General features: G+C 42.0%; 1 protein-coding gene across 2 annotated transcripts in view; it reads right to left on the bottom strand.

Annotated features, from left to right (window-relative positions):
• Window positions 1-27,552, bottom strand: part of COL4A3 (collagen type IV alpha 3 chain) — a 79,273-nt gene that overhangs the window by 19,796 nt on the left and 31,925 nt on the right. For both annotated transcript variants that reach the window (XM_029911101.1, XM_029911102.1), the window contains exons 17-34: window positions 25,472-25,564; window positions 24,187-24,282; window positions 21,769-21,839; window positions 18,898-19,086; window positions 17,382-17,550; window positions 16,411-16,503; window positions 15,173-15,277; window positions 13,290-13,387; window positions 11,642-11,783; window positions 11,378-11,491; window positions 9,050-9,217; window positions 7,731-7,820; window positions 6,374-6,508; window positions 5,508-5,606; window positions 3,761-3,850; window positions 2,138-2,277; window positions 699-825; window positions 334-414 (exon numbers count right to left, since the gene is read on the bottom strand). In XM_029911101.1, coding sequence (XP_029766961.1) covers window positions 334-414; window positions 699-825; window positions 2,138-2,277; window positions 3,761-3,850; window positions 5,508-5,606; window positions 6,374-6,508; window positions 7,731-7,820; window positions 9,050-9,217; window positions 11,378-11,491; window positions 11,642-11,783; window positions 13,290-13,387; window positions 15,173-15,277; window positions 16,411-16,503; window positions 17,382-17,550; window positions 18,898-19,086; window positions 21,769-21,839; window positions 24,187-24,282; window positions 25,472-25,564 — 2,100 coding nt within the window. The remainder of the gene's footprint in view (window positions 1-333; window positions 415-698; window positions 826-2,137; window positions 2,278-3,760; window positions 3,851-5,507; window positions 5,607-6,373; window positions 6,509-7,730; window positions 7,821-9,049; window positions 9,218-11,377; window positions 11,492-11,641; window positions 11,784-13,289; window positions 13,388-15,172; window positions 15,278-16,410; window positions 16,504-17,381; window positions 17,551-18,897; window positions 19,087-21,768; window positions 21,840-24,186; window positions 24,283-25,471; window positions 25,565-27,552) is intronic.

Genomic DNA, 27,552 nt, shown 5'->3' with positions numbered 1-27,552 from the left:
CATCCACTGTGGAGATCTCAATGATATTTCATAAGGCAGAGCAGGCCTTTCTCACCACTTGTGAGGCTATTACATGTCCCTGCTAGCTTTAGTGTCCTGATATTTAAAAAACCCTTTCTCTGGGTTTAAAACTGTACTAAAACTTTTTAACTGTACCTATAGCTTTATGATGGAAATGTTAAAAAACCTTAGAACTCAATTTCAAAAATATATAAAGTAATTTGCAAAAAACTCAGAAGAAACTGAAAATCTCAACTATCTCATGCCAACAGAGGAAACAAACAAGAATGCAGAGAGCTGGGAAAGAAATGAAAGAGAGGATAAAAATCCAACCTGGAGGGCCTTCAGTGCCTCTCGGTCCTGCCACCCCCTTGCACCCTTTAGCGCCAGTATCTCCAGCACATTTAGATGGCCCTGTAAATGGGGGGAGAGTTTGGGAGAAAAAGAAGAAAAAGCTGCATCACCCTGAATTCAGGTCAATACTGGATCCAGAGTTAATGGTTTGTTAGATCTACTATTATTTTACTTTGACCAGATTCTCAGCTGATGTAAACTAGCACGGCTCCCTTAATTTCAATGGTGCTTTGCCAACTCCCATCAGCTGAGGAACTGGCCTAGTTATTTCTGTTGGAAGATTTGGAGATTCCCTTTTGCTAAAAACATGTAAAATCTCACCATTTTCCAAAACCAAAACTCACCTGGAGCTCCTGGTTTTCCACAATCCCCCCTGTTTCCAGCTAGTCCAGGTTCTCCTACAAGTCCTGGCTGACCTGGTGATCCTCTTTCCCCTTTTCTTCCCATTTCTCCTGGGGGACCTGGATCACCCTAAGAAGCAGCAGCCAAATACATTTTACATAAGCATTTCATTAAGTTAAAATGCATATTGAATTAGTAGCATTTTAAAAAATCACATATATTAAAGGTGATGTGAATATAATCATGGCTATTTGTTGTGAGATGATCTGCAGACAGAAAATAATATCAAAGTAGGCATATGAAATGTTGCTCCTAAAATTTTATAATGCACCACTGACGGTTGCCAAGAGAGATCTTAGTTTCTAAAACACATGTCCAATGTATTTTAAATATCTCACAAAGCAGTTCCCTGAATCTCTGGCCTCTATTTTCCCCCACACTCAGCATCACCAACAGCACACACACTTTATCTGCATTTACACTAGCTGTTTTAACAGCTCCTGAATATAAAATGGTCACCCTCTGGGGGGCTTGGAATTAATTTCGCCATAATATATAGTTGTACACAAAGGTCCAGATGAGTTTTTTTTTTTTTTTTAAATTCCCACCTTCCTCTGAATTATCTGGTTTAGGCCACTGTCAAAAACAAGGCTCTGAAGTAGACGGATAATTTGTCCGACCCAATATAATTTGTATGTTCTTACATATAGGTCCAAGATAATAAGTAATGGTGCCTAGATAGAACAGGCATGGGGATGGTATAAAAATCAAGACACACAGATTGGATGGAATGCCCAAGGTATAATACAACATACAAGCTGATCCACACATTTCAAATTATTTTATGCAGCAAGTAAAACAGATTACAGTTAATTTGCCTTTGAAAAAGTGGGGTTTAGCTGCTCCTGGGCCTGAATATGTGACATTGAATTACAGGCACGTGGCCTATGTTTTCTAGAGAAAGTTGAACTGTTTAAAAAAGTAACAACTCATGTTTCATCATGACATTACTACTCCGTCAAAAACTGATAGCACAACTTTAAAACTGTGTTATTTTCTTTACATGTGAAAAATGGATTTTTTTCTGTACCACTCGATAATAGTCAGCAAATATTTGTAAGCACCAGTTCTTATTCTCAAAAGGACCAGTCTTCATAAATAAAAATATGAAAATTATTCCAAAAGGTTCCATCTTTACAAATATGAAACTCCTGGACCCAGGGGAAAAAACCCCAACTCATTGATTTCTCCTAAAATGTTGACAGAATAGGATTTCAATATTTCTCATCAACAGCAGATTATTTCCCTACAATGCTGAATGGGTTAATTTGCTCCATAATAATTTTCTGCCCTTACTTATACTTCAGATTATTTCATCCGCATTCAAAGGTGCTGCCTATTGTGTCATTACCATAGCTTATCCGTTGTCTTCTTGCTGTACCTTTGGTCCTGGTTTTCCTGGAGGCCCAGATGCTGAACTAGCTGGTTCTCCTTTATCACCTGGAAAACCAAGAAGGCCTGGAGGGCCTTGTGCACCGGATGGTCCTGGTAAACCTCGAGATCCTCTCTCCCCTTTAGAACCTGGAGTGATGCAAATATAGGTATCACTCTCAAAAGCATCATCCTTACATATCATACTAGATACTTTCTATGCTTTATCTTTTTAGTTACCAACTCTTCATTAAAGAAAAACAAATAATTGACAGTACTCTATTTTCTTACATACATATGAAAAGAAATGGTTGCAATTAAAAGTAGTAAGGGAAAACAGCAGAGTTGAGATAGTATAGGTTATGAGTTACAGAAGGTACATTGCATTTATTAGCCGCTATCACAAGCAATCTTAACAAGTTCTGTCTTCGTTTAACTTCAGCAAATCAAGACATTTTCCGAATACTTTAATAATAGAAGTTTTGGGGAAAATATCCCTGAAATAACTCTTGGATCAATTTTCCAGCATTAGACCTGAAGTCTTTGGGATAATCCTAGAAGAGTTTTCCTATATCATGTAAAAAGCAACAGAGGGTCCCTGTGGCACCTTTAAGACTAACAGAAGTATTGGGAGCATAAGCTTTCAGATGAAGAAGTGAGGTTCTTACCCACGAAAGCTTATGCTCCCAATACTTCTGTTAGTCTTAAAGGTGCCACAGGACCCTCTGTTGCTTTTTACAGATTCAGACTAACACAGCTACCCCTCTGATACTATTCCTATATCATGGCATTCCTCCAGCATTTTCCGGTGAATTTTGTGTCATTCGTGTTTTGCAAGATTGGTGTGATGCCCTATATTTTTTTTTAATGGTTTTGAATTCTGTGGGTGCTATTTTGTGCCTGCTATTAATTGGAGTTGCAGAAATTATAGCAGTTAGGCACAACATTAATATACAAGGAAAATCAGATAGTCACACTGCTAAATTGTATTATTTATACCTCCAGTTAATTGCAGGCACACCATTTGAAGCTAAAATGAGGTCCGCTTAAAAAATAGTGCATAGAGTAATAAATTTAGCCCAAAGTGTAAAACAAAATTTCTTCTGTTATCTTATATAAATTGGTATAATATCACATATTGTGTCAGTTGACAAAAATACATAGTGATATGAAGAGACCATAAGGCATAAGAACAAGAACAATTAAATCTGAGCTTTCAGCTTCACCTTTTGGAATACAGTAACTCCTCACTTAAAGTCATCCTGGTTAACGTTTTTTCATTGTTACGTTGCTGATCAGAGAACATGCTAGTTTAAAGTTGCGCCATGTTCCCTTATAACGTTGTTTGGCAGCCGCCTGCTTTGTCCACTGCTTGCAGAAAGAGCAGCCCGTCGGAGCTAGCTGGTTGGGGCTTGGAACCAGGGTGGACCAGCAGCCCCCCTAGCAGCTCCCCGCTCCTCTAAGTTCCCTGTGTGGCAGCCGCACAGCAGGCGATCAGTTGCCGGGCAGTTCAGCTGTCCCTCCCCCCACTGCCGTATGCAGCTCCTGCCCTCTGCCTTGGAGCTGCTCCTGGGAGTGTACAGCTATTTCTATGTAGTATATGAATTTGTAACAAGATTTTATAAAGAATCACCTGGCACTCCCATATCACCTCTGTCTCCTGGAGGTCCTGGTAATCCTCGTCTTCCAGGAATTCCTTGCAGACCTACAAATCCTTTGGGACCTGTCAGATGACAAAGTATCAACATTGTCTCAACATGTGTGCCTCAGATTTAGGCTACCTGGTACATTTATCATGAGCACAAAGTATCCATTCCCATGCTCATTACTATGGCATCTCAGAAGTGTATAAATCAATTAGTAGTCTAAACATAATTTCTTCCTCTGCCCAGCACATGTACAGATTTTTCATTATTACTACTATTTTTGGAAAGCCATAGCAAAGAGATGGGTCTTGTATTTCAACCTGGAGACTGGCAGGTTAGCAGTCATTCTTAGTTCCTGTGGATGGCAGTTCCATAGCTGTGATATCCCAAGTCTAGTCCATTGGGGACTTCAGAGATAAAGATAAAGATTTTGTTTTTGCTTTGGATTTTTCTTCCCTTGTAGGTCTGAGACTGGTGACCTTCTGGCACATTGCAAGGGCCTACATTATCTATCCACCAAATGCTTTGCAATAAGATTAGAGAGGAATTGAGAGTTTTTTGTGTGATTTGTGGAGTTTCTTCATGACCTTATCTTGTGTTAGTGTGGATACATTTTAGTTTGGTGACTTTTTAACTTAATATAGTTTAGAAGTGCCACCCATATGCCTAATGTCTCTGATAGACACAATGCATACTTTGGCTGGTTCCGCTGCATATAGAGACAGGTGAGGTTTGGTTCTGCTCTACATGAGACATTAAAAAGAGGGACAGAGAAGGAGCACCAGCATTCTTTCTTGCTAGTTACTGCTTTTTCCTATTACTGGTACTGGCCTCTTCCTGTTGCCTACTTGGTCTATCAATAATGATATCTAACATGGATTATTTCTCGCCTGGTGTGGGCTATTTTTGTGAGCACAAGTCCAGATATATTTTTACTTATTTAATTATTATATGATTTCTAAAAAGAAATGATCTCAAAGACACAGTTAAAAAGAACACATGGTGATGCAGCATACGGCATCAAACTTTTATTCACATGAACCTGAGAAGACTGTGCTACTCATAAGTAGCACAGCCACAACCGAGTTAATAACTACGTCATCTCAATCCAGGCTAAATAAACTCTTTTTAATACACCATCCCCCAACATCATGTATTGGGAGAGAAGAATTGTAATTAAAATAAGAAACTTCTAAAGTATCTAAAATAGCTTTTCTATCAATCTTAATGCCACAATACTTTTAGAAGTTTCTTACAATTGCTTTATACCACTGGGAAAACAGTGGATTCCAAACTTCTCTCCAATAGTACAAAGCACCCATTTCTAGCACTGCTGGCTCATGAGATATTTGGATCTTAGACTTGTCATTGGTCAGGACTTAATATTGCTTGTCCTGCATATCAAACCCATGTAATCTGGTGAAATTCCACATCTGGGAAGAAAGAAGGGAACATCTAGGGGGCAGATTTTTTTTTTTTAAATTAGCAGCTTTTTGAAGCTGCTCATAATTTTGGAATGCTTGAAATAATCACAGCAGAGGTAGATTAACAGAGTTCAGGTGAAGTAATCAAAGTTTTAAGGTTATAATAAGATAAAATAAAATAAAATTAATAATAATAATATGGTTTTGCACTCTTCTTTGTGCTTATCACCATCTCTACAGTCTATGTAGTACTGTAAACATGCTGCTATAGAAATTTAAGTTTTTAATTTTCATAGCAGATGCTGCATACCTGGCAGACCTGATACTCCTGATGTCCCATCAAGCCCTGCTGATCCTTGTATACCTTTATCTCCTCTTTCTCCTTTCAGACCTATTCTTCCTGGAAATCCTATAGCAGCAATTGTATGGAATAAAATTAAAAACAGTATCTCATAATATCATTAAATCATCTCTTAAAAGCAGCAGAAAAGGAAAAATGGAGCCTGAAGTGATTAATTTGGAGTTATCCTCTTACAAGAAAACACATTACAAAATACAAGGGCCCTCTGTTAAAGTTTCCAGAATTTCTCATATGGAATTAAAAAAAGAGAGTATCTGAACATCTATAACACCACAAGCCTGATTGTAAAGGTTAAGTGTATGCAACTTGTGTGCAGATATGTGCATGGCGCCTAGCAAATACCAGTGTACCTCTGCAAACCAGGTATTTGTGAGCACATTCCATCTGTTTGTTCACAAATACCCAATGGGTGGGCACACATAAGTCTTTGCGTGCATGGGTTATTAAATGTTTACAAATGCATGCATACCAAAAGCGCAGGACTAAACTTCATACACTATTGACATGACAGCATATCATACCTGATATGACATCACACTGATATTACTTTTTAGGAATATGGATTGTAATAAGTAATTTAAAAGAGAAAATAGGTGGGGAAGCCAAAGCTCAAGGGCTTCAGCCTCAGGCAGGGGGCTGTAACCTGAACCCCGCATCCAGGGCTGAAGCCCTCTGGCTCCAATTTTGGCCCTGGGCCCCAGCAAATCTAAGTCAGTCCTGGCAACCCACAAGCTGTGGGTCTCCAGGCTGTTTGAATTGTAATTTGGATGATCTGTATCTAATTGTTTTCAAATTAAATAGAAAAAGAGATGTACCTTTTGATCCTGGTTCTCCTTTATCCCCAGGATTCCCTCTGGTCTCTGATGGTCCAGGAAATCCTTTATCACCTGGTTCACCCTTTGCCCCTAAAAACCCTTTTCTTCCCTTCAGTCCTGGAAGGCCAGGAGAACCTGCAAAGCAATATAATGAAATATGTGGAGGAAACCTGACTAGCTGATAGTAAATGGAAAAGAAACAAAAATATACTACTGTTTTTAAGAATGATTGTATGTGACTATGCTAAAGAGGTGGAAGAACCAGCTTCTTAAAAGCAGCAGTCTTCAACAAGACTTCTTTTTTCACCCTCAGCTGAGAAGACAATGGCAACTTGGTTTCTTCCATTCCCACTATTACAAGGAAATAGCAGGATGCCAGAGGCCTGATCATTTCATCAGCCACACGTGTGAAATTCCCATTGGTTTTAATTGGAGTTGCCTGTGCACAAGTACTTGACTAACTAAATGATGTTATTTAGATCATTATTTAACCAAAGAATGGATTCACGGTGAATTGTTTAACGAGATTGCTGAGGTGAAATTAGCATGCCCACATCAGAAATAATCCACAAATTGTGTAAATTAAAAAACTCTCATATGAAGAGAGATTGAAAAGATTGGGATTGTTTATTTTAGGAAGGAGATGAATAAAAGGGACTTGATAACAGTATTTAAAAAAGTTGATGGTCTAGAGAAGGTAGGTGAGGAACTTCTGTTCTCATCTCATAACACAAAACGAGGACATTCAATGAAATTAAAAGGTGTCAAATTCAAAACTGATAGAAGGAAATACTTTTCCACCCAATTTATAAGTGGACTGTGGAACTCATTAAGGCTAAGAATTTAACAAGATTCAAAGACTGGACATTTATCTACATAAGAAGGCATAGGTGGGTGCTCGGGGAAGGTAGAGTGCGGGCAGGGCCTGGGGCAGAGTGGGGGCGGGAAGAGGTGGGGGTGGGGGTTTGGAGGAAGGGGTGGAATGGGGGTGGGGCCTAGGGCAGAGTAGGGGTTGAGCACCCCCGGCACGAGGAGGAAGACGGCGCCTGTGTAACAAGGATATTCAGAGTTATAATAGTTAATGCTAAGAAAAAGCATTCTGGAAGGGATAAAAATATCACGTTTCAAGTTTTAATTAATTAATCTCTAGCTATTAGGGATAAGGATTAGACCTTCCTGGGGGGCAGATTATACCACATTTGCCTAGTCTGGGGTTTCTTGCATCTTCTTCTGAAGCATATGATTCAAGCCAGTGTGGGTGACAAGATCCTGGATTAAACAGACCACATGTCTGATCTACTATGGCAATTCCTATGTTCTTAAATAATTAGATAAGGTAAATATTATAGCGACTCACCTCTGTTTCCTGGAATGCCTGGGTGTCCAAAGACACCAGGAGGTCCAGGAATTCCTAAATTGCCCATTATACCTCGTTCTCCTCTTTGGCCTGGGGAAATGGAGAAATATAAAGCATGTTTCTGAAGTGTTTGATTAGTAAAGTGTTCCCAGAACATTAGTTTTGAAAAATAAATGTTTGTAAATATGTATGTATGTTTGTGGCTAATTACTTGTAGTGATATGTGGTATGTAAATGCCTAACTATGTAATCAGTTTCTCTTTTATTTTTAATTATTTTCTCATTTACTTAACATTCTTTAGGGCCCAGTCTTGCAACCCTAAGTAATGTGAGTAGTCCCTACATGTATAATATCCCCAAATGTTACTCATGTGAGTAAGGATTGCAGCATCTGACCCTTGGCTTTTAACAGACTATATTTAATGAGATTATCTACAGACACACTATATTTCTATAATTAATTTTATGGGTTGTATTTTACAAAAGATATGCATAATATACTGGGCATTGAAAAAATGAAGGTTTTAGTCTTTGGCTGTAAATAAGAAGCAGTGCACACTTGACTTCTTCCTTTCTCCTCACAAATCTTAAAACCATTAAGAACATATTCTTTAACAACTATGGGGATGCCCATTCCAAGAAACAGGGGAAGCTCTGGTTAACCCTTGGAGGGAGACAGATTCTAATCTCAGTTATGTATTTATAAATCCATGCATCAGATTCAGTATTTGAACACATTAAAGTAAACAGATGAATAATGGATTTCCTTTCACTGTACTGAAATTAAGATAAAATAAGGAAGATGGCATTTACAGGAATAAGTTTTATAAGGCAAAGAGGGCCTCTACCACAGCAGAAGTCAGAACATATACTAGGTAAAAAGCTAAACAGATAGGGAGAATTTCTGTAAAATGAAAACTGTTTCTTGTACAGGGGGATGGGCCAGCAAAAAGTTAGGTTTGGCAGCATCAATATTTCAATAATTAGCAGCATACTGAATTTACAGACTGCACGGGAAGTTTTGGATTACTTCCTGGGAAGATGGAGGAACATAGTGAGCAGGAGGATCCTGGAACATCCTCTTGGCCAAGAAGCACTGTATTGGAGCCTCCAGACATTTTGTACCAAGGACTGCTGATCAGTCTGGGCAGAACACACTCATTTGTTTTCTGTATAAATCACACCACCATCCAGAAGCATAGCTGTCAGAGAAGCTCTGTCTGCACTGGGAGGAACCATTCTTCTGTTTCTATGTGAAAGAAAATGATAGCCAAGTTATAACAAAGGGTGGTATAAACATGTATCTGGAAAATCCTTACCTGGTGCACCTGGTATTCCTGGTCTGCCAGGCTGACCCTTGAGACCAGGCGATCCTGTGTCTCCTTGGCGACCTGGCAATCCAGGCAGCCCAAATTGTCCAGGGAATCCTGGGACATCCAAGCCTGGAATATTGGGGTCTCCTTTTGATCCTAGTACACCTCTTTCTCCTAAGAAAACAAATACATGGCATACAGTAAATATATGTAATCTCCTGTGAAGAAAACCACACCAGACTGGGTCCTGTAGTCATGCCTGTGAAACTCGGCTAGCAGGGCAGTTGGCGGAGAGGCGCGGCAGGTGGCCAGCAGGGTCGCTGGTGCAGAGGCATGGCAAGTGGCCAGCAGAGAAGCTGGTGGAGAGGGCCAGAGCAGAGCCCTGCAAAGGCATGGCAATTGGCTGTTGGGGCAACAAGCGAGTGGAAAAGGACACTGCCCAACTTACTTGGGGGTGGGTCTTTTGTTCATGATTTGTGTTTATGAACCCTAGTTGTGGTGTTTCCCCAAATTAATGCAGAGTTAATTCCCTCCTTTTATTAAAAGTTTTTGCATCATTCAGACTCTGTGCTTGCGAGAGGGGAAGCATTGCCTCTTAGAGGCGCCCAGGGGGTGGTGTGTAATTGTCCCAGGTCACTGGCTGGGGGCTCGAGCCGGTTTTGTGTTGTATTGTTGAAAAGGAACCCCTAGATACTGAACCCGGCCCTTGTTGCTGCTGTTTGATTCGCACTGTTAAACAATAGTAGAATACTAAGTTACATTTATTATAAATATTTGTGGATGTTTTTCTACATTTTCAAATATATTGATTTCAATTACAACCCAGAATATAAAGTGTAGAGTGCTCACTTTATATTATTATTTTTGATTACAAATATTTGCACTGTAAAAAAGAAACAAAAGAAATAGTATTTTTCAATTCACCTCACACAAGTACTGTAGTACAATATCTTTATCGTGGAAGTGCAACTCACAAATGTAGATTTTTTCCCCACATAACTGCACTCAAAAACAAAATAATGTAAAACTTTACAGCCTACAAGTCCACGCAGTCCTACTTCTTTTGTTCAACTAATCACTAAGACAAACAAGTTTGTTAACATTTACAGGAGATAATGCTACTCACTTTTAATTTACAATGTCACTGGAAAGTGAGAACAGGCGTTTGCATGGCACTTTTGTAGCTGGCATTGCAAGATATTTGCATGCTAGATGTGCTAAACATTCATATGCTCCTTCATGCTTCAACTTGTAGATTTTTTACAGTGCAAATATTTATAATAAAAATAATAATATAAAGTGAGTACTGTACACTTTGTATTCTGTGTTGTAATTAAAATCAATATATTTGAAAATGTTGGAAAACATTAAATATATATAATTTAAATTGGTATTCTCTTATTGTTTAATAGTGGGATTAAAACTGATTAATCTGAACTACTTTTTAAAATCTCACAATTAATTGGGATTATTTTTTTAATTGTTTGACAGCCCTAAAAATCTATATATTAAAAATCTTTTGAGGTCACCTTTAAAAGGTACAGAAGAGGAGGACACATCTGCATTGCTACTTTGCCACACTGTCTCTTTTAGGAAGGGAGGTATTCTGCAATAAATGTAGATGCTAGGAGCCACAGATGACAAACCCATGGATCTGGTTTCCCCCTAGCGGGATCCTTCTTCTCTGCCACTTCTGTGCCCCAGCTCCCACTCTGGACAATGATATTGCCTCATTTTACTTCTAGGGTCAGCCATCCACAAACCTTTCTCCATGGCACAGAGAACTATGGAAAGGGATTTGGTCCAGCAGTAGCAAATTTTATTGCTTAAAGCACTGTAATTCCCAATTAACTTCAATAAGAACATGTTTGCACAGGCTCTGTGACTCCTCACCCTAGGCATATCCCCTTCTGCCACACAAAGTTGAGCTCCATCACATGTGCTGGGGAGGGACCATGTGACATTCCTTTCCCCTCTGCATGACACCCTCTCTGATCTTCTATGTAATCTGAGCCAGTCTGCTCTTCTCTGTGTTGTGTAAGCAGCAGGGAACATATGGCCGTATGTCACTAATATGTTAGGACCCAGCACTGAAATGTGATCCCCTACGTGAAGTCCAATCAGACTCCATGCTGTTGTTAAGGTCTGCCTATGGAGATCATATTGCAGAATTGTGGCCTTTAACTGGTCTAATATTTTCTGCATAATATTACATCAAATATCCGTAAGACCTTTTCATCATCATTTATGCAATTGTAGGGTAAAAATAAAACCAAACCCCACTCAGTCAACTATATATCAGGCAGATCTGGCAGGTATTCTGTGTATTCCTACCTTGTTGGCCTGTTAATCCATGTGCACCTGGGAGACCTGGTGGACCAATAAGACAATCACCAAGCTTCCCTGGAAGTCCCTTTTCTCCGGGAGCTCCGGGACAGCCAGGTTCTCCTAAGAGAGAGAAAACATTAAATTAATTACTACTTGAATTTTTGTAGGTGGACAATAAACTTGTCCTTTCCCTCCTTTTCTTAGAGCCTCGCTTAACAAAATGGGTGTAAGGTAAAGAGTTCCTTGGCTGTTTTTTGTTAATGACAATACCTCTTGGCCCATCAGCACCGTTATGTCCTGGGAATCCTGGTAGACCTGGAATTCCTCTGTCACCTTTTACCCCTGGAAAGCCGCCTTGTCCTGGGGAACCTAATCCACCCTGTTGGCCAGGAATAATTAATCCAGGGTCTCCCTGAAACAGAGGAAAAACATAAATGCAGAATGTAGATTACATTTTGTAAATCTGAAAATATGACTCTCTCTGTCCTGTCAGTAGTTCATGTCTTCTGTCAAATTATATCTCCACTCCCTGGGGATCTTTCACATTTATGTCAAAGCACTGAAAATACATTTCTCCCCTCCCCACCAAACACCCCTTTACACCTCTTGCTCTTATTTTAGTATTATTATTCTACATGAGCAGGGTTTCCCCACACAGCTGGAAGAATCATTGTTGAACAATAGAAGGTAGTCCCGTCCCTGCTCTCTGCCTCTGCAGCTCTCAGATATCCTGCTGCACCTGTACTTCAGACAACTCAAATCTCTCTCATTCAAGTTCTACACTTAACTTCACATTACCCAGTATTCATACTTTTGGATAAATATACATTTAAATAATGGGCCAGCAAATCAAGCAATCTGATTTAGTACTAGCCCTGCCACTAACAGAGAATGAGAACAAGGTTCAGTACATGGGTCAGCACTCAGATACCATGCCTCAGAAATACCCTGACATATGTTAGGTGAGGCTGTTTTCTTCAAAAGGAAAATTCTATGAAAGAAAAATTCCTGACAGGAAAGTCTGACCTGCTCTTTTTGACAAGCTGACTGAACTGCTTTGGACTGGCTTTCAAATAAGCAGGTAAATTCAACAATTTATTATTATTACCACCACCTCAGAGCCTACAAGCCCTAGTCATAACCCAGGACCCCACTGTCCTAGATGCTGTACAAACACAAAAGAAAAGGGCAGTCCCTGCCCCAGAGAGCTAAATCACATCCAGAGGAACTTAGTTTATATGCAATTACTGATTGTGTATTTAGACCACAAAGGCCTTTCCGAAGGCTGCCATAAACCGAAGTAAGCCCTACGTTACTGGGGCAGGTGGAATCTTGCTGACTAGTTCCATACCTGGACATTTTATGGGCTGTGTGTGTTACCTTTTTAATCTTTTACATTCAGTTTAGGTGACTTTAAGCAACCAAACAAATAATCAGATTAGATAGCAAAATAGGACCAAGCAGAAAAGACAGAACGCCAGTCTGATGCAAAGAAATGTGTTTTATTTTATTAAAAACAAAACCACTTTTGGGGCTTAATGACACAGCAAACAGCAAAGCCCTAACCTCAAAAATGGCGTTAGTAGCTGAGCTCTCATTTATCCACATTTTTGATTACACCTGTGGCCTCTGACCTTGTTTTTTTTTTTTTTAAATGTCCTGATTCAGGAGAGCACTTAAGCATATGATTGACATTAAGCATGTGCTTAAGTCCCATTTACTTGAGTGGGATGTAAGCATATGTTTAATTGCTGTTCCAGAACAGTGATGCTTTCAGGAATTGTGGCCTTGTAGATAGTTTTCACAATTAGAAACCAAATCCTGTGCTCCTTAGATCTCTCATTTGCTTAATTTGTTTGGAAACATGCTTGCTGACAAGCAGCCCTGATTAAGCTTGGGTTGTGTTTCTAAATCAAACCTTTTCTCCTGGGTATCCAGGCTGTCCAGGCGAGCCTGGTTCTCCTGCCTTTCCTGGCAAACCTGGTGATCCTTTAGACCCTCGAAGACCTTTATCCCCTGCAAAGCAAACCAAATGGCAGATGAAAACACCCTGCTTATCCATCTATTTTGCTGAATAAGCACACAGATTTTTACTTTCTTGTTCATAAGGCTCTGACTTTTGTAACTACTAGCGTAAGTTATGTGAATTGCTGGCAGCATTCTGACTCCAGAGTTGAATTAGCACCCACTATAACCCGTTCACCTTGGTATTCATTCAAACATTGATTGTCGCACTGCCTAGTTTTAGGGCTCATTTAATTAGCTCTCTTTTAGTTGCCTTTACAAGTTGATTTGATGCCAGGTAGAAAAGGACTAGAGTTATTTTGCTTAATTTCTGTTTGCTCTCATCTAATTTTAAATGGGGCATTACTATGGTCAATTTCTTGTTCACTCACTACAGAAAGTGGCACACTTATGATTTCAGTATCAATGCTCTGGATGGGTTTTCTTTAACTATGAGGGGGGAACACAAAGAGCCAAGGGCGTCTAATATTTCTGGAATGGTATCTGGAGACATTTTAGAAGTGGGGCTTACATTTGCGTGGAGAAGGACTAAATTCATGGTACTCGAAACACCTTCTATTCCTTTTACCAATAGAGCTGGTATGGCATGAACACAACTATATACTTTATAACTAAAGCATTGGTACTTACAAAGGCCTTATCACTGTAATATGTAAGTACCTCAGTGATACAATAGTATTAGCCATCATAGAATCATAGAATATTAGGGTTGGAAGAGACCTCAAGAGGTCATCTAGTCCAATCGCCTCTTCAAAGCAGGACCAACACCAACTAAATCATCTCAGCCAGGGCCTCAAAAACCTCTAAGGATAGAGATTCCACCACCTCCCTAGGTAATCCATTCCAGTGCTTCACCACCCTCCTAGTGAAATAGTGTTTCCTAATATCCAACCTAGACCTCCCCTACTGCAACTTGAAACCATTGCTTCTTGTTCTGTCATTTACCACCCCTGAGAGCAGTCTAGCTCCATCCTCTTTGGAACCCCCCTTCAGGTAGTTGAAGGCTGCTATCAAATCCCCCTTCACTCGTCTCTTCTGCAGACTAAATAACCCCAGTTCTCTCAGCCTCTCCTCGTAAGTCATGTGCCCCAGCCCCCTAACCATTTTCGTTGCCCTCCACTGGACTCTCTCCAATTTGTCCACATCCCTTCTGTAGTGGGGGGACCAAAACTGGATGCAATACTCCAGGTGTGGCCTCACCAGTGCCGAATAGAGGGGAATAAGCACTTCCCTCAATCTGCTGGCAATGCTCCTACTAATACAGCCCAATATGCCGTTGGCCTTCTTGGCAACAAGGGCACACTGCTGACTCATATCCAGCTTCTCGTCCACTATAATCCCCAGGTCCTTTTCTGCAGAGTATCTAAGCGCTGCACAGAAAAATTAGATCTGTGTGGCAAGTGTTTTAGTCTCCCTCTCCTTATAGGAAGTTTTCCTTGAGGTACATTATATGTCTGGTGTGTTTCTATATGCATTTTCAAGATGTTATAGTAAGGCAAATTTTCCAGCGAAATCCTTGTGCACATCTTTCCAAACATACTCCATTTTTTCAGTTCTGATGCCTGACTTTTGGAAAATAGATAAAAATATTTTATATTTTCAATTTACATGCTTTAATGTAGACAACCGTATGAGTACTATAATACAGACCTTTTCAAGAGTTATTTGCCTGAACTGTATATGGGTTAAAATAGTTTTTCTGTCAGTCTCTCAAATGATTTTATTGTCCAAAACAACTAAAAAAGAATTATAAAAAATCGTAAAGGAGCATTCTACCTTTTGGACCAGGATCTCCAGGAAATCCAGTCCCTGAAAATCCTGGAGCACCATCAGACCCAGGTAATCCCAAATCACCATGTTGTCCTCTAGATCCAACATTACCTATCAGAAGAAAACAAACTCTCAGATATTTTGCCATAGATCTTCTGCATTTAGCAATTTGGTGTTTGCCACCTTATCATACCCCATAACGATGTAGTCAATTGGTTTATTAGAACTCAGACACCATTTTTACTCCTCACTCTAACACTTTCTTCCAGGTGAGTTTTTTCCAGATAAAATGCTAAACGTCAATCCCAGGGGCATGAGTCTGCAAGTCAGGCATATGCAATGCCTTCTGTTATGTGCACAGGTCTGGGATGCATGTGTGTAGCTATGTGCATATACAAATCTTCGACTTGCATGTTCTTATTGACCACATATGAACATGCATTGTGTGTGTCTGGGGGGGGGGGGGGGAAGCTGAGGATTCCCCTATGCTGTTTAGGGGCTGCTTTAAGGTCCCTTTGTGCCATGGGAGCAATGCAAAGGGGCTTTAAGATGGACAAGAATCTGGACCCACAGTCTTTGAAATCATTTTGTGTAACCTATAAAGCATAACATTTTATTAAAAAGTAACAGTGGACCAAAAACAATATAGAACTATGTTACATAACAAACACTTAAAACAAAAAGAAGCTAGAAGCTTTGTTACAAATCTGTTCTTTCCAGCAAGCTCAGAAACAGTGGGTGAGGTTCTGTACTATGCTTTTTTACGGTGTAGCACAGAACTCCCAGTCCAGGGCATGGAGGTGGGGGGAAAGGGGATGGCCAAAGGTGGCTCAATTACTGTCTTCAATTACTGCCTTCTCTGGGGGCTGGAGCAGCCTCAGTGTAATTCAGACAGTGTTGGGAACCAATCTAAATTATAGCAGCCTCCCCAGGCTGCCTTATGAATGGCAACACTGCCCAGAATCTCCACAGCACTCCACACCCCCAGAATGTTCTTCTTGCCCCCACCTATGCCCCCTACACCAGGGCTTGCAAGGGGATCCTCGGAAGGCAATCTTATGGCTGTCTCTACAGTGCCAGTGCTGAGGGAATTCACTCAGCTGGACCCAGAACTTTTAGGGTACCTGTACTCTCCTTTGGCCCTTTTACCCAGCATAAAGAAGCCAGAGTGGGGGTTAGAATTTCATGCAGAATCTCTCTGATGTGTTTAGTTTTATTGCATTTAACCTAGAATATGCTCTCACCCATTGCTCCTGGGGGTCCTGGTAAACCCTCTGGCCCCCGAGGTCCTGGTAGTCCAGGTGTTGGATTTACTGTACCAAGTTCTCCTTTTGGACCTTCAGAAAGTAAATATAACAAAAGGTTAAGGAGGTTTGTGGAGATATAGTGTGTGCTCTTGTGCTTTTTAAAACAATATTCATGGAAAATTCTGTTCAGTTAAAAAATACTGTGTTGCACAGTTTCTACAGCTTAGAAGCTCCAACAAGCCCATAGAAATGGGCTACATAACAATTAAAGAGATAGCATTTTACTGCCACCAAAAAATCCCCTAGACACTTCTTTAAATATATTAGAAAGTATGGAATTGTGCACCAGGGGGACACAGCAAAGGAAGCACGCAGACAATAGGACAGCTTACAGATACTTAATCCTCAGATCTATTCCAAAAAGATCTAACGTGTCTCTCTGGCTGCATTGATTCTGAAACATGCAGGAATAATTCCCAGGTTTGTCTTGGAGATTCAAGCCAACGAATAAGAGTTATCATGGATGTTGAAGTCCACCAGGACAATAAACGTTGAAAAGGCCAATGCAAGACCAAAAGAGACTCATTTAGACTGGGTAGGACTCATGATGTGAGAGTCTGTATATTACAAGGATTCCCAAATGTATCTTATCCCCAGGATCAACAACCAGATTGATACAATCAAATAATTTCATTTCTGGGAGGGGAAACCTATGCCTGACAGAGTCAAAGTGTCTTCTGGCCATCAACTAGCACCGATGACTATTAAATCTTTTTACTGCTAGGGTCCTGGGAATTTAGTGTCTATTAGCTTATCTCAGAAACTTTGACTATCTTTCTATTGTAAACTACTTTGCATCCTTCCAAATCACATCACTTGCCACCATACAGGTCAGTTCATCAGTGTGTTTAAATGAAAGTCAAACACTTTAAAAAGGGAAGCTAGTGATAAGATATAAAATTACAAACCAATTTCTCCAGGCAATCCAGGCAATCCAGACATTCCCTTAGTGCCTTTGGGACCTGTCATTCCTTGTGGTCCATATCCTGGTGGTCCAGTGAGCCCCATTTCTCCAGGAAGACCTGGGTTACCAGGCAATCCTGATAACCCTCTGTCCCCTTTCGAACCATCCAGTCCCTATTAATAATTAGATATATTTGCATAGTGTGCATTGCTTATTTTTCCGTGTTAGTTCCAGCAGCAACAAGTTTTGATACATTGGACTGATTATGATCTCACACTATTTTAACAAAAGAATAACTCAATCATCTTAAGCAAAGTACTCCTGACTTACATAGTGTGAGACACAAAATTGTCTGTTTATTGTATCCTTATCTAATCCTGTGCCTTTGTGAGATCCTAAAAGAAAATGCAGTAGTACTGCAAGAATACAGGAGGTATTTGCCCATTCTGGGATACTGCCTTCTGATCCTCCCAGGGAACCTACTTCTTCCAATACAAATTCTTAGAGACATTCCAGCAGCTAAAACTAATGAATAGGACCTTTCATGTTCCAATTTATGTATATGTAACATAGACCATAAAAATGATTTGATCAATGCTTTGATTTGACTAAATTTGCCAATGTATAATGGAAGCTGCCCACACAATTCCATACAAATTGCAAATGAGTAAGTGTAATCAAAGCTTTACCACTTTGCCACCATTTTAAGCCTCACAGAAAACATTAGACAAAAATAAAAATTTCTGTCCTATGGGAAATTCTTGTATTTTAATATTTTTGTCCAAATTGGGATGAAAAGTTGAAATATCAACATTTTTTGCAGAACAAAAAAAGTGCTGAAAAAGTTTGATTCCCCTAACCCTTGTAGCTACAGAGCAATCAGCGTCAATGCCTGGATATCTTTTATGATTATACATTTTAAGACCAGAGGGGACCGTTCGATTATCTCATCTAAACTCCTGCAAAACACACACCATAGAATATTACCCAGTAACTCCTGCATCAAGACTATATGCTGTGGTTGGGTTAGAGCAGGGGTTCTCAACCTTTTTCTTTCTGAGGCCCACCCAACATGCTATAAAATCTCCATGGCCTACCTGGGCCACAAAAATTGGTTTTCTGCATATAAAAGCCAGGGCTGGCATTGGGGGATAGTAAGCAGGGCAATTGCCAAGGGGCCCTGCAAAGCTACACTGCTCAGGCTTTGGCTTCAGCCCTGGGTAGTGGGGCTAAGGGCCCCAGGCGTCAGACCCATGCAGTGGGACTTCCACTTTCTGCCTTGGGCCCAAGTGAGTCTAATGCTGGCCCTGCTTGGCGGACCCCCTGAAACCTGCTCGCTGCCCCCTAGGGGGCCCTGGACCCCTTGTTGAGAACCACTGGGTTAGAGCATGTTTAAGTTTACTTAGCTATCTTTACAGATGTTACAGTGTTTTAATTCTAATGAATAGGGCTATGAAATGTATAATTATTTACTTAGCTTTCTATTAATTCTAAAATAATTGAAAATAATGTATACCAACCCTTTCGCCTTTTAAACCTTTTGAGCCTTTTGAACCATGTTTTTTGTGCAATCCATCTGAACCTTTCCTCCCTGGATTTCCTCTGATCCCTGGATCTCCTCTGTTTCCTTTTTGCCCTTCTGGATACACATATCCCGGTTCACCGTTTGGCCCTTTCAGTCCTTGATCTCCTGGAAAACCTGGAAGTCCCTAGGACACAGCAGTTAAGAATTTCCATGTTAGATTTATGTCAAGTAGTTTTTTTATATCAACACTAAATGACTAATTTTCTTTCTTTCTTAGGCAATTCTTTAGAGGGTCCCAGGATTTTAATTTAATTTTGTCTTCACTAATTTCACTAGTCAAATAAGAATTATTATTTTAATTTGCTTGTTGTACCTGAGGCTGATAATTTAAGTTAGGGGGTCAGATCCTTGCCCTGCCCTGGTGGTGGAAAGGAATGACAGAAAGATGGCTTAAACCACTAAGGGTATGTCTTCACTACCCACTGGATCGGCGGGCAGCTATTGATCCAGCGGAGATCAATTTATCGCATCTAGATGCGATAAATCGACCCCCGAGCCCTCTCCCGTAGACTCCTGTACTCCAGCGCTGCGAGAGGCGCAGGCAGAGTTGACGGGGGAGTGGCAGCAGTCGATTCACTGCGGTGAAGACACCACAGTAAGTCGATCTAAGTACGTCGACTTCAGCTACATTATTCACGTAGTTGAAGTTGCGTAACTTAGATTGACTCCCCGCCCCCCCTCCAGTGTAGATCAGGGCTAAGATGGGAATTTCCTGTTGCATGCTAATGCTGACACAGATGGCTCTATGTCACCCATTACAGGTCCCCCAGTGTAAGGGACATTTGGGGTCTGAAGCACACTGTACTCTGGTGATCCTGGGCTGGTGAACTGATGATTGTAAGCTCTTTGGGACAGAGATGATCAATTTGTTCTGTGTTATACTTAGGGCCCTACCAAATTCATGGTCCATTTTGGTTGATTTCATGGTAATAGGATTTTAAAAATCGTCAGTTTCATGATTTCAGCTATTTAAATTTGAAATTTCATGGTGTTGTAATTGTTGGGGTCCTGACCCAAAAAGGAGTTGTGGGGGGGGGGGGGTTGCAAGGTTATTGTAGGGGATGTGTGTGATACTGCTACCTTTACTTCTGTGCTGCCTTCAGAGCTTGGTGGCTGGAGAGTGGTGGCTGCTGGCTGGGAGCCCAGCTATGAAGGCAGAGTTGCCGCCAGCAGCAGCACAGAAGTAAGGATGGCATGATATGGTATTGCCAACCTTACATCTGTACTGCTGCAGGCGGGGCGCTGCCTTCAGAGCTGGGCGCACAACCAACAGCCACTGCTCTCAGCCCCCCAGCTCTGAAGGCAGCACAGAAGTAAGGATGTCAATACCCTTACCCCACTAAAATAACCTTGTGACCCCCTGCAACTCCCTTTTGGGTCAGGGCCCCCAATTTGAGAAATGGTGGTCTCCCCTGTGAAATCTGTATGATATAGGGTAAAAGCACACAAAAGACTGATGTCATCAGAGGAGACCAGATTTCACGACCCGTGACGCGTTTTTCATGGCTGTGAATTTGGTAGGGCCCTAGTTATACTGAGTCCAGCACAGGGAGTCCTGGTCTATGACTGGGGCTCCTGGGCACTACTGTAACATGTCTAATAATAAAATAATATTAATTAATTAATTAATAGGGAGCCACTACTGCTGGTGCAAGTTGAAGCAGACACAAGGCAGATCCCTTAAAGATGCTTTGAGGGAATCTTTGTCTCTTGCCCCAGCCAATAGAGCTAGGGGTTTACACCCTCTCAAAGGGCAGCATAAAGCTAGCTTCTCCCGCACTCCCTGGGGCTTGAGGAGCCACTGTGCCTGCTTGAGGGAACAAAGCATCCCAGAATTCCTAAGAATCAGAGCTGCCCTTAGCATTTTGGGGTGAGCCAGTGAAACATTTCCAGTGCTTTGTAGGGGAAATGGAACTCCATGGCTTGCACTGGGGTCTAGGGATAATCACCAACATTAAGAACAGGTTTATAAAGGACAATTATCTGAATAAATATGCGGTTTGGAGTGTATGTAGTGAATTTTAACATACACACACACACACACTTTAAACACATTAACTAATTAGTCTCCACAACCACCTTTGACTGTGAGATAGGTATCATTGTCATTACCATCTTTATTTCATAGCTGAGGACACTAAGATAGAGAGATTTGACTAAGATGACAGAGGAAGTCTGGGTCAAGCCTAAATTTGAACACAGGAGGCTCTTGCTCTTAGTTCCCTTTAAAATTCAACAGGTTATGCTGCCTCTCACATTACCTAGATAAGTCATTATAGCCTCTGGTAATGGGTTTCAGGAGATGGCCTATAGGTGGCCAGCTAGGAGAGGAGCATATAACAGACATAGTACCATGAGTGACAATGTGGGCAGCATTGCCCCTATAAACATGCACTGATCTGGAGAACTTCTAAAAATCAAAGGACCAGTGAGCATGTATTTCATGAAGCTCAATGGCCACCCCAGGCATTGTGGTATTCATGGTGATGTGTATTTCCTTGTGATATTCAGGAAAAATGTATGTTACACTTTCCACCCTAGTGACTGGTTTACACTGGTTCGTATTTTTGAGGATATCTTTACAAGGAAAAAAGCTAAAGCACATTTTTTCCACACCCCTCCCCATTTTTTAATTAAAACTGAAATTAGCCCTAATTCTAGACTCTGAAAGTACCACCTTCCTGGAACCATCAAGCTAAAATAGTAACAGTATATCCTGCATATGGCAATACAACTAGACACCACGATTCTCAGCTCACGAAAATTCAATATTGCAACTGAAAAATCCATTTAACTTAAATCTTACTTGAGGACCTGAAGGCCCTTGTGCCCCTGGAGAACCTCGAGATCCTTTGGGACCACTTATTCCTTGTCTACCTGTGACAATTGAAAGATATATCAGTTTTTCATTCCTTTGACAAGCTCTGGTACTAACATACAATACAGAGAATTGCTGCCTTTCGGATACAGCACACATCAACAAACTGCCTTGGAAGAGACATTGGTAAATTGCTGGCTGGTGGGTGTATAAAGAAATCCCTCCGGTATACTTGTTATCTTGGAATTTCTTCCTCCCCATTATTAATTTCCTAGAAAAATTACAATACAGGCTCCCTACTAAAGGTTTCCTAGGTAAATGTTTTCCTTGCCAGAAGGGACACCCACCCCTATCCAATCTCCCCTGCTCCCCACCCCCTGACCTCCCCCTTGGGGCCCCCCCACCCCTTATCCAATCCTCCCTGCTCTCCCCACCCCACGTTACCTGTGGAGTGGGGGAAAGGGCGACTCCATCCTTTCCTTGTGCATTTCCCCTGCTCATTTGGCTGCTCTCCCTGGCAGTCAGGCAGGGCTCGCTCCCTGTCTGGGCTTGGCTGCTGGGGACAGGAGCCAAGCATGCTGGGGGTAGAGGGGGGCCATGGCTTGCTCTGGCCCTGTCCCCAGCAGCAGGGCTCAGGCCCCTTGACTGCCCCCCTGCAACTCGCCCTGCTCCCCGCCCCCACCCCCCGGAACTTCCCCCGCTCCCCACTCCCTGAAGCACCTGGTCTGGTGGCGCTATAGCTGTGCCGCCCGGCTGGAGCTGCAGCCACACTGCCCAGGTGCTGGGGGAACTGTGACTGCGAGGGAGGGAGGGGGGAGGAGCAGAAGGGGAGGAGCCAGGGGCTAGCCTCCACCCCACTCACCGTGCTACCGGGGAGTTGGGCTGGCTCTTTGCAAGCCTGTCCTGACCCTGCTCCCTGACAGGAGCTCGGGTCCCATTTTTTTACAGGGGAGCCAAGAAATCTGCGGAAGGTATGATTTCGACACAGAATTCCCCCAGGAGTAATACATAAGCTACCATCAACTTTTAGTTGTGTGATCAGTTCCGCTTTATCTATTAAGGCAAGGTCTAATAAGGAAGTCCCCATGTGTTGGCTGCAACGCTTTATTAGGAAATTGTTATCTATAATGTTTAGAAATTCAAAGGATGTTTTAGTACTAGCAGCATAAGACCTCCAGCATATGTCACTCAAATGGAAGTCCCCCATGATCACACAGTTTCCCCCCATAAACATTATAGATGGGTGTGTAAGGAGGCAGTCATCTTGTTCCCTAGTGTGATTTGTTGGTCTGTAGCAGACACCAATAACCCATCTTGTGCTTTATCTCTTAGGACAGTGGTTCTCAACCAGGGGTCGGGGGAAGTTGCAAGCAGGTTTCAGAGGGTCCAAGCAGGGCCAGTGTTAGACTTGCTGGGGCCAGGGCAGAAAGCCAAAGCACCACTGCATGGGGCTGAAGCCTAGGGCCCTGAGCCCTGCCATCTGGGGCTGAAGCCAAAGCCTGAGCAACGTAGCTTTGTGGAGGCCCCTGTGGCATGGGGCCCCAGGCAACTGCCCTGCTTACTATCCCCTAACGCTGGCCCTGGCTTTTATATGCAGAAAACCAGTTGTTATGGCACAGGTGGGCTGTGGAGTTTTTACAGTGGGGGGTGGGGTGGGAGAGGGGGCTCAGAAAGAAAAAGGTTGAGAACCCCTGTGTTAGGACATTGATCCATAAGCATGAAAGTTCATTTTCTTCTGTGTTAAGAGTGACTCAGAAACAGGTAATGACAGAGTGCCACTCCCCTTCCCCTTTTCCCCACGCAATCCTTCCTAAATAGGTTATAACCACTGATGTTAACATTCCAATCGTGCGAATCATCCCACCAGGTTTCAGTGATACCACCTAAATCAAATTTATGCTCATAAATGAACAATTCCAATTCCTCTTGTTTGTTACCAGGCTGCTGGCATTAGTGTACAGTATAGGCAATTGAAGAAGTCTTGTTTTCATGTTCTCTGGTTTCTTGATTAATTTTGTTGTCAACATCTCAGTTTTCTGCTGAGTGCTCATATCCTTCCTCTTTTTTTACCTTCTCCTTTTGCTCTCAGTGTAACCCCTCCTGACTACCTTAGCCAACCTGTCCCCAAGGAGTTAGCCTCCATCTCCATAGCAGGGGAACCAATCTAAACTGTACAGCCCCCTCTTCCCATAGAAAGTGGACTAGTGGGCCACAAAATCAAAGCCCTCCATCCTGGATATCCAGTCCCTGGCCCCAAACGTCCAGTTTCAGACAGTTTTGAGTATTGACTAAAAGAAGCATCTCACTGTATTGAGTCAATGATGTTGGATTTGTGCAGCTAAAGATGGTGCATGAAGAAACATTGGCATTTCCCAATAACAATTTAGTAAAGCCAAGATATTTTACCAGTAACTCCTTCTTGACCATCTTGCCCAGGAGCACCAGGAAATCCAGGTCCTCCTGGTATATAACTGCATTGATTACAAGTACTTGCTTCTTCACCTGGAACAAAATTATACCTTCATTAATTGTTATAGTGGCAAATTACTTCTGTGTTCAATGAATAGCTTGCATAAGGCCCGCTCAACTACTTAACATATCTCCTGGGTTAAAGAGGTGTGAAAACTCTGGGAATACAGCTTCATTTTAATCATTAATCATCAATAATCAAGGATTTACAGATCCTTTTAAACACAGCCTGGTTTATCTCTTGGCACCAGAGCCTACAGCATTATCAATTAAAAGACAGGATCACCCAGTTTCAATAGCCTAGTTTTTGTTCACTATTTTAGTATTATGCTGAGAAACACTCATAAGCCAAATCCTGTAAAGCAGGAGGAAAGCGTGCCCAGGCCTTTAACTCCTATGCATGGTGGCTCCACAATAGGCTGGCTGACCCTAGAAGTTGTCATCGTGAGCATGTTGGAAAATACAGAGCTGCAGTAGTCCCTGTGGTGCAATCTGCAGGGGGACCTCATTTCCAGCCTCCTCTCTCACATGGCACTGTGGGAAGGAAGAGGTGAGGATTGTGGGAGTGTGTGACTCTCCCTTCCCCAGACTGTCCTGAGTGGAATTACCCTTTGTCCCACTGGAGCAGTTATCTGGCTCCAGTATCTTGGCAGTGCAAGGGGGAACTTGGCCCTCTTGCTGTTTCCACACACACAAAAAAAGACACGGAGAAGTCCTGCTAACACAAATTAATTCATTAATTAATTTCTGATTGGTAATTCCCAAGGCGTAGCCAGAATCAGCATAATAATTTTTAATCCATCTACATATCTCGTTTTTTAGCTGAAAAGAAATGATCAGTTCATGTCAATCACAACACGGCCCAATCCTGATCTCACACGTGTGGGTGTATTGTAGAAACCCTACTGCACTCAGTGGAGTTACACTCACATGAAAATGAGGTACAGCAGAATCGGATCCAATTATTTAGTCTGACAAACAGTAGAATGATCACATTCAGCTCTGTATTGAATCTTGACTGAATCTGATTTTTCAGCTCAGTTGTTTTCTGTAAGTTACAGCAGCTTTCTTGAACATGGAACAGTTTCTTGTTCGATAGAAAGGTTAAATGAAATGTCTGTATCTTGTTTCTCCATCTGAATCAATAGTAAATTAATTCTAGGAACATATTTACACACACACACACACACACACACACACACACACACACACAATTGCTGACCTTTTACTCCACTATCTCCTGGAAGTCCTGGAGGTCCCACACATCCGGGGTTTCCTGGAACTCCTGGTGGGTGCGTTTCAAACGTTACTTTACCTGATGATAGCATGAGTATGACAACATTAATTTAGCAGACTGTTCAAAGAGTTTTAGTTTTTTGCAAAGAGAAAGAGAGATAGACACCACCATGATGGGTTGTAGAGGATATTCAGGCTCAAAGGAAGAACAATCTTACGCTAAACACATCTGAAATTTTGAAGAAAGACCGACAAGGTCTTGTACATGGAAGTACCAGAGGAAAAATCTGGTAAAGCAGCAGTAAATCTCATTTGGTCTGGTGGATATGTTTGTGCTAATGGGGTGATGACCTTTAAAGAACACAGTTCTGTGACTCCAGATAAAGATTTTGTACTTTTATTTTGGATGAGAAGTAAATAAATTAAAGCTCCAGGTATGAAAGGGGAAACTTTGAACCCCAAATTTATGTTGCTCATGTCTCTTCATTAGCGCTGCTTTCGGCATTCTCAGCTACCTCAAAACAACAGAAAAGCCTTTAGAAATAGCACAATGTATTACCACCAGTAACACTTGGTGGTAATATAAACAGCCCTACTGTTTATAATACAAAGTAGTCTTTATTTGGCTTTACCATGAATTGCTACTTTGAATAAAAAATTGGTTCTGTTGCACACCCATTTGAATCCCACTGAGTTTGCATCTTCCTCAAATTTTATAACCTGCACTTAGCTGATCACCCCATTTTTCACTTACCACTTACCAGCATTGCAAGGGGCGTATTCTCACACAGAATTACTGCTTCAAAGCCCACTGTAGTCAGTAAGAGCTTTGCCATTGATTTCAATGGGGTTTGAATTGGGTCCTGTTGAATTTACTGTTCCAGACTTACTGAAATTTTGGAAATGTCAACCACATAAACAGGCTTTCCTTTAACATCACCAGAGTGTTCTTCATGACTATTCTTTCTTCCTCACTGTGCAGTAGATGTGTACTGTCACCCTTGTCCAACTTCTCTGTAATGGTGGGAAGTCCTTACGTTTTTCATACAGAATCTCAGAATAATGATCATAGAATATTACAGTTGGAAGGGACCTCAGGAGGTCATCTAGTCCAACCCCCTGCTCAAAGCAGGACCAATCCCCAGACAGATTTTTACCCCAGTTCCCTAAATGGCCCCCTCAAGGATTGAACTCACAACCCTGGGTTTAGCAGGCCAATGCTCAAACCACTGAGCTATCCCTCCCCCCCGGAGGAACCCAGCACTTTGTTACATGCACTGTTTCTGTTAATAATGTACATAATGTTTGCTCTTTGGAATTCCCATTCAACCAGGCTATTCAGAGAATTCTCAAGAAGTCACTTCTCATGAAGTGTTAAGACACTGGGCCAGCTTTCTGATCTCAGTGATACCAGCCAATTCCACAGATGTTGAAATTACTCTGGATTTGTGCCAGTGTAATTGAGACCATAATCTGGCCCATTATATACACCAGGGGTGGGCAACCTTTCAGAAGTGGTGTGCCGAGTCTTCATTTATTCACTTTAATTTAAGGTTTCACATGCCGCTAATACATTTTAACGTTTTTTAGAAGGTCTCCCTCTATAGGTCTATATATAATATAACTAAACTACTGTTGTATGTAAAGTAAACAAGGTTTTCAAAATGTTTAAGAAGCTTCATTTAAAATTAAATTAAAATGCTGATCTTAAGCTGCCAGCCTGCTCAGCCCGCTGCCAGCCTGGGGTTCCGTTCACCTAGGCCGGCAGCGGGCTGAGTGGGGCCTGCAGCCGGAACCCCGGCTGGCAAGGGGCCGGCAGCCAGAACCCCGGGTTGGCAGCGGGCTGAGCGGGGCCGGGGGCTGGGACCCCAGACCGGTGGCGGGCTGAGCGGGGCTGGCACCCCAGACCAGCAGCGGGCCGAGCAGCTCAGCCCGCTGCTGGTCTGGGGTTCCGTCCGCTGGCTCCTGCCAGCCAGGGTCCCGGCTGCCGGCCCTGCTCAACCCACTGCCGGTCTGGGGTTCTGGCTGCCAGCCCCTTGCCCCGGCTGCCGGCCCCGCTTAGCCCGC

This window comes from Terrapene carolina, unplaced genomic scaffold (genome assembly GCF_002925995.2).
Source record: "Terrapene carolina triunguis isolate 2854851 unplaced genomic scaffold, T_m_triunguis-2.0 Scaffold88, whole genome shotgun sequence".
In the NCBI taxonomy this organism is placed as follows: domain Eukaryota; kingdom Metazoa; phylum Chordata; order Testudines; family Emydidae; genus Terrapene; species Terrapene triunguis.
This window is presented reverse-complemented; position numbering and strand designations above follow the sequence as displayed.